Source organism: Ceratosolen solmsi, unplaced genomic scaffold (genome assembly GCF_000503995.2).
Source record: "Ceratosolen solmsi marchali unplaced genomic scaffold, CerSol_1.0 scaffold47, whole genome shotgun sequence".
In the NCBI taxonomy this organism is placed as follows: Eukaryota; Metazoa; Arthropoda; class Insecta; order Hymenoptera; family Agaonidae; genus Ceratosolen; species Ceratosolen solmsi.
Genome location: NW_011948419.1, coordinates 5,806,245 through 5,813,627, shown reverse-complemented (window position 1 = coordinate 5,813,627; position 7,383 = coordinate 5,806,245). Strand labels below are relative to the sequence as shown.

The following is a 7,383-nucleotide window of genomic DNA, read 5'->3' as shown; positions in this document are numbered from 1 at the left end:
GTTTTTTTTTTTTTTTTTTTTTTTTTTTTGGATACATTGAATAAATTATTCAGTATTACATGTTATTGATTTACACCGCGACTCTAATAGCTTCGAACCCATCTAAAATTATTGGTTCAAACGCGAAATTACGTCATATCAGAACGTCGTAAAAGCGTGACTTACAATAAAATTAAAAGAACTACTTTTTCATGACGGATTATAAAAGAATCCAAACTCGGATCCATCAATTCCCTTTTGAACAGTGCAAAAACTTTGAGAATATAAATATTTCAATAAAATGAGTTTTCGTTGTTTCTTAACATTAAACTGAATATGATTGGAGTTTTTCAATTTTTGTCTTTTCTTCTTCCGATTCATCCCGACAGACCATCAAAGTGTGAGAGAGTCCACATGTTACAGCTGTGATATATAATCCTTCTAAAGCTTTCACCTCCATTGGAACAGTTGAAGATTTTCGCATTTCGCCAAAACCCTGTCAAATATTTATTTCATTTTATTTGATTTTCTTAATTACGTAGTTAAACAAATTGTAATAATTGTCTTAAGGTACTTTAATGCATTAGCTATATCATAATATAATAGACAAAACTTACTAATTCGCCAAATGTGGGACTGCATCCCCAAGCAATAACGGAATCATCTGCAGCTACAACAACACTTGTTTGCGAACATGCGACGCATCTTATGTCCCATCCTGATAAATCTTGTATAGGTTTCGGATACATATTGGCCTCACCGGTGCGTTTCGATTGACCGAACAACAGCACGCTTCCATGTACATTTAAAACGAGACTAAATGTGCTGCCGCAAAATACTGCTTTGACTCCGCGATTCGGTGGCTCCAAAAACTTGATAAGTCTTGGTACGAGTTCATCGCGTTGCTCGTTGTGACCGAGACGTCCAAAACCGCCAAAGCCCCATGAAAATGCACGATTTTTACTATCTATAGCCACAGTGTGATGATAACCACAACTAAAGTCCGTGATTTCTACACCGTCTAGAGGCGTTATGTGTCCATCCTTGGTTCTCTCGACGTAAATAACAATTCGCTTGGGAGCCTTTTCAAAATGAAAAGCTAATTTTGTACTGGTTATAAAATATTTGCCATCTGTATTGTGGCCTAAAGCACCATATTCCGGACTTCCAAAAGAATGTAAGCCACCTAGAATGAATTTTTTTTACATATCTTATTTAAGATATTCTTCAATTTTATCATAGCTACTTATAAGCTGGTTTTACCTTTAACATCCAAAATCATAGAAAATTCAGCTCCACAGCCAACTTTCACAATAGGAGCACCGGCATACTTTACTTTAGTTGCTGTGAGAATCATAGCATCAGTTTTTCCAACTCCACATTGACCCAATTTATTATCACCAGCACCATAAACAATACCACGACTAGTCAGAAATAGAGTATGACCACGTCCACAAGCTGCTGCTATAACCGTATGACCTTTCAACGATTCAACTTCTGTTGGTTCATCTCGACGTTTTGTATCACCGACTCCTAATTGACCTATAAATTAATGTATGAATTACCAACAAAATTATGATTTAGGTTATATTTATAAATAAGTGCAATTTATATTTCCATATTCTCTTTTTTTTGTGTTATTAATTTTGAAAATTAATTTAAAAGTATTGTTCATATATTTGAACTAACGCATATTACATTTTATATAATAATTGAATAAATTATCTAACATACTCAATTTTAAAAAGATTAAATATTCACCTTTATCATTTCTACCAAATACTAAGCATCTATCGTCTTCAGTAACAATCACACTATGAGAAGCAGCAGGACCCGAAGCCACTAATCTGACTCTAGCTCCATTCAAGTTCTTGAAAGTATGAGGAATCCACAAGCTGCGACCAATATTTACCTTAGAACCTTTTGGAGGCGCTTTACGCCCAGCTATATCCCAGTTGGTAAGCCCACACATGAGCAAAGTTCCTAGCTTGCCCCATCCTCCCTAAGCATTATATAAACTTATCGTTAGAATCCAATCTATTGTATAGGAATTTTAAAATAATTTATAATAAATTATTGGATATTAAAACAAGTTATCTGAAAATAATATAATGGGTATACTTATTCAATGTATATCAATTAATCTAGATAAGCATAGATTAATCTAGATTTTAGTATGCAAATTTAATATGCAATTTTAGCTTAGTGAAATTTTTGAAGATTCAATAACTTGAACATAAAATGATTAATTAGATTTTATCAAACATTAAACGTATAACTAAAATATAGAATAAAAAGTTAAGACACAGTATTTGGGCAATTATAATTATTGCATGATGCAAAAATATTATAAGAGATAAGTACATAAGTAATTAAGTAGAATGTTATTGCCCAAAAATATAAGATAACGTAATAAGTGAAACAAATAAATGAAACAATCGGCAAGTGTTAATAACAAATTAATAAAAACAAAATGCATAATAATGTCGAGATATTAGAATGGTGAAAATTTAAGAAAAGTAATCGCAGAAAAATGTAATAATCACACGGATTACACTTACAAATAGATGAAAATCAAAAGTAACTGCCACAATTACATTATGAATTTGAATTTGCAAAACCGTAACCTTCAAATTCCCTCTTAAACGCGGTTCGGCCGTAAGCCTTCCCCCACCCCCAGAAGGATAAAAAAAAAGCGTTAGACGAAATAACAAAGAGTCGAGTAACGGGAAGACGCTCATCGAGGGATAGAAATCCTTGATTAGAAGGAAGAAGAATAAAGCATACAAACCTCGGGTGCGGGGAGCTCGGGTATGCTTGCGAGATCGGCCAAATCCTCCTCGGTAGTATCCTCACCGTCGGCGTTCTCCTGATGCTGCTCGTCCTCGACTTCAGAATCGTGCTCGCTCGAGATATCCTCGTCGTCGTACTCGACCTTACGCGACTTGCTCTTGGCTTTGCTCTTGGTCGTGGAGCTCTTCCTCTTGGACGACATTCTCGATTGCGCCCAAGTACTTGGTCAGGAGTGCGCGCAACTGTTGTTTGTACTGCTCTCTCACTCTCTATCTCCCCGTAAAAATCAAGGGTTAACCAACGCTTAGACAGAAGCAGGCACTGCCGTCGACAGAATGAACTCTTTTCCAGGGCTGTTGATCCTTTCACGAAAAGGCGCCGCTCCGCTTGTTCAGAGCAATCGGCTGCCTCACGATGATATGCGCGCGCGTTGGTGCCGTGGCGGTGGCTTTTTATTTTAAGCTAATTTTACAATGGCGCGTTGATTTTGCTTAGGCTCCTTCTACAATTTCATTACAGATTACACATTATTTCATTACTTCACAGACATCCTGAATTTAATGCTAATAATTTCGTCTACCTTGTAAGCATATTATGACTGTGAGTGCAGTTACACGAGATAAATATTAAATTACTAAATTCAAAGGACTATTTGCCGTATTGCGGAACTTGCGCAAGGAAATGATATTCTTATTGAATTTTTGAAAAATGATTGATTTGTAAATTTATTTTGTTTTGTTTTGTTTTGGAATATTTATTGGAATTTTCAGATGGTGGTAAATTTTATACGGGCATCATTTATGGCAAAACTGAGATAAATAAATCCGATATATGTAAATTCAGATATTGTTATAATAGGGTTGGAAATAATAAATAAATTAAAGCGATGATGCATCAAAAGCACGCGAGATGTAAGAATGAGTAAAATATTATGTGCTTTAAGGACCTTAAAATTACTATTAGTTAATAATATTTCCATTTTTTAATGTAGCCTGATAATGTGAATTGTATTTAAGAAATAACTACTATCTTCTAAAACACATTTAAAATTTAAGCATTCTTCGGAATTCAAACGTCAAAATTTATTTGAATAGAATAATTAAAAATATATTTATTTAAACTGATGTTCTCATAAAAGGGCGTGCAAGATCACGTTTCACAAATCCTATAATATCAAGCGCATACAAATAAAACGATCGCTTAATTTGTCTTTCTTTACTCTAATTATGAAAAATATGTTAAAAATTGACTTTAGTGTTAACAAAACATTAACAATATATTAAAGAATACGAGTAAAAAGTTTTGGTGAATTATAATAAATTATATTAATGATAATAAGAAACGATGATTAAAGAAGAAAAAAACTTTCAATTTTACTTTATTATTTAATTTATATTATCTACACTTCATTGTAATAGAACAATATTTAGTAGTATATAAAAATTACAAAATTATTACAAATGTTTTTAAAATTAAATCTTACAAAAATAATTTAATTGTCTATAAATTAACAAAAAATGCGCTATTGGTATCTTAAGTAAAACATATATGATCATTTGTCATTTATTTTAATGTCAACAATTAAGATCTACATTATTTTGAAAGCATCAATCTGTATTTTTATACATAAAATTATACGAATATTACAAAGACGAATTATCTCAATCTCATAATGTGAAATAAATCTGAAATAGAGTCGATAAATGGTAATTAAAATTCTTTCTTAAAACTACAAGGTGTTTTTATCAGTAAAATGCAAGCTTGTATAAGTGCTAAGGTTTCCTGAGAAGACAGAAATAATTATATAAAGGATAAATATATTATTAGTTTTAATATTTTTTAACAAAGCCCACACAGTGAAGATAAAATTAAGTGTAAAACATAATTAATAAATATTATAATTTAGTATTAATCGATAAAAAAACAATTTAATTTTAATACTTTAATGTAATTTAATGAAATTTGTATCATAATTGTAAATTATCGTACACTATGAATTTAGTAGAAAAAACTTTTGTAATAAACAGATAAATGTAATAAATAGAAAAACTCATGTAATAAGCTATCAATTCAATATAAATAATTGATCAGATATTTTTCATTCTTTTTATGCAGAACTCATCGCCAATATTAGATATCATCAGTTCCGTTACAGTTGCGACCGTATTCAAAGGGTTTGATTAATATTACATAAGTATAATTTATTATATGAGCAAGTAGTATTGCAATGATAGATTTATGCTAAAAAACTTATAAAAGTATATCAAATTTATATTTATTTATTTTGATTGGGCGATTAATATTAAATTTACTTTATATCTGTAGGAAGCGTTCACAATGCATGTTTTGTACTTTTCAGACGCACATCGTGTAACTGATATTGTAATTAACGTGAAAGATTTTATTAATACATGCAATCATATTTAATATATAGATGAATATTTAGGAAAATAAATATTGAGATGTTGGAGTATAAATGATTGTTAACAATGAGATGTTTAATATGTATTATTGTAGTTACTAGTTTTGTTTAAATCATATTTTATTTGATTTTTTAATCACAATTAGTTTTTAAATTATAATGTTAATTAAATTTATCTATCATTACATAACTAAATATTTATACTTTAATGTAACATATAATTCATAATTATTTTGCAATTATTATTACTAAATTTGTTTGGAAAGATATTAAAAATATAGAATAAAATATTTTTACACTCTATTGATAAGTTTTTTTTATGTTGTTTAAAGTTTTATAAATGCTATTTCCTTCTAAATATGGTACGTGGTTGCTTAAAAGTAAAATAAAATACACACACACACACACACACACACAAGCACGTACGCATGCACGCACGCACGCACGCACGCACGCACGCACGCACGCACACACAAACAGGGACAATAAATTAAGCGTGTAATAATTTTAGAAATTTCATTATCTGTCATAATAGAATGATACGCACGTTACATTAAATTATTATGTTAATTTATAATTTACATTGCAAATAAATATTATTTTAACACACAAAACAATATGCTTGTTTTTAAAATAATAAGAAATTTTACATTGGGCTAAAAGCTGCATATCGACGATGATAGGAAGTTGCAAAGCACTTGTTATTAAAATTATAACAAAAATCACAAAGTAATTTGTCGGCAAATGAAATTTTGAAATAATTTTATTTTTAAAAATAAATTTGTATGCAATATTATTTTTACGTATGACGCCATTTTCAAATTGAATACTAAACGTTTGGAGAAGCAGTCGATCATAAAGTAAGTTATGCGAATAAACTGCATACAAATCATAAAGCTACTTAAAACATTAATTACGATTATAATGGCCATTAAGATTATTATAATATAGTTGAAAGATAATTTGTTTAATTTGTTGAATATTATGTTTAGTGTAAGTATTATATTCAAGTGTCATTTAATACAAAAAGAAAAGACGAAAATTATTCCTTGTAAAAAGAAAGGTAAAAAGTAAAAATTATTCAAAATTCAATGACGGCACGAAAATTTGTATCGCAAATAGGCTACATTATTTTAATTATAAAGGAAATTAAAAATGGTCAATATTGATTTATAATTAAATGTGCTGATTACAGGGCAGGTAAAGAACGCACCTGTTATGAATGTAGCCTTAATGCCCTCTCCCACACTTCGCCCTTATTATATTATTTTTATTCCCATATGTACCGTTCAAATGATCAAGCATAGCATCGGATGAAAACAGATTTTGTGCATTTTGCAATGAAACGATGAAGCTCCTCAAGACTAGAAACGCTCGTATATATGCGCGTCGTAAACGAGACTTGTTTAGATACAAAAAATATGAATATATTTTAGACGCGTGAGAAAATGCATGAAGTTACCTTGGCTAATAGAGGCTTGAAGTTCCGTAATTGGCTGCCCCGCCTTTAATCAACTCAATTATGCCCAATTGGCCATTCTATGTAATTACAAACCTAATCCCTTTCCCTATAACTGCCGGAGTCGCGACGACGGCTGCAGTTAGAAAGTCGCGTGCGAAAGAAAGAAACGGACAGGGTGGCGTTGAATACCGAAACTAAAGATACAGATAGATTATTGGGCGGAGAGAGAGAGAGAGAGAGAGAGAGAGAGAGAGAGAGAGAGAGTGGGGCGATGGTGGGGGATGTGAGGGGGAGAGACAGAGAAGGAAAGAAAGCAGAAGGCAGGCATTTTATTGGAAAATGACAAATGTTAGGAGTATGTAATTTTCACCTGTCCCAGCGTCAGTTCACCGAAACTTTAGAGACGGAATCCGACACAGGATACCCGGCGCCGGCTCGCACTCCGAAGTACCACGTAAACGATTTTTCAACCGCCAGTGATAACGACCTCAGCGGTAACAACACACCCACCACGACCACCACCACTACCATCAACAACAACAACAACGACAGCAACGACAACAACGACAGCAACGACAGCAACGACAACAACGACAACAACGACAACAGCGATAACAAGAAGAACAACAACAATGAGATACAATGTGACATTAATCGATGTAATGGCGCTGTGACGTGGAGGAGCGCATTGATCTCTTGTCTTGTGTCCTTGTCGGGAGCCGCTGGC

The 7,383-nt window shown here is 32.0% G+C and overlaps 1 protein-coding gene across 1 annotated transcript; it reads right to left on the bottom strand.

Moving 5' to 3' along the window:
* Positions 1 to 12: 12 nt before the first annotated feature.
* On the bottom strand, positions 13 to 6,832 carry LOC105360613 (protein RCC2 homolog). The gene is made up of 6 exons (XM_011497561.1): positions 6,657 to 6,832; positions 2,771 to 3,274; positions 1,741 to 1,981; positions 1,243 to 1,521; positions 597 to 1,165; positions 13 to 475 (listed from the first exon to the last, which is right to left on the bottom strand). The coding sequence occupies exons 2-6, from the start codon at positions 2,972 to 2,974 to the stop codon at positions 305 to 307; spliced, it is 1,464 nt and encodes a 487-aa protein (XP_011495863.1). The 5' UTR covers positions 2,975 to 3,274; positions 6,657 to 6,832; the 3' UTR covers positions 13 to 304.
* Between the last annotated feature and the right edge of the window lie 551 nt (positions 6,833 to 7,383).

Coding starts and splice junctions, on each gene's coding strand:
- LOC105360613 (XM_011497561.1), bottom strand. CDS start 2,974: ATGTCGTCCAAGAGGAAGAGCTCCACGACCAAGAGCAAAGCCAAGAGC. Junction 1,982..2,770: donor CCGAGCTCCCCGCACCCGAG/GTTTGTATGCTT, acceptor TATAATGCTTAG/GGAGGATGGGGCAAGCTAGG. Junction 476..596: donor GTCCCACATTTGGCGAATTA/GTAAGTTTTGTC, acceptor AATATTTGACAG/GGTTTTGGCGAAATGCGAAA.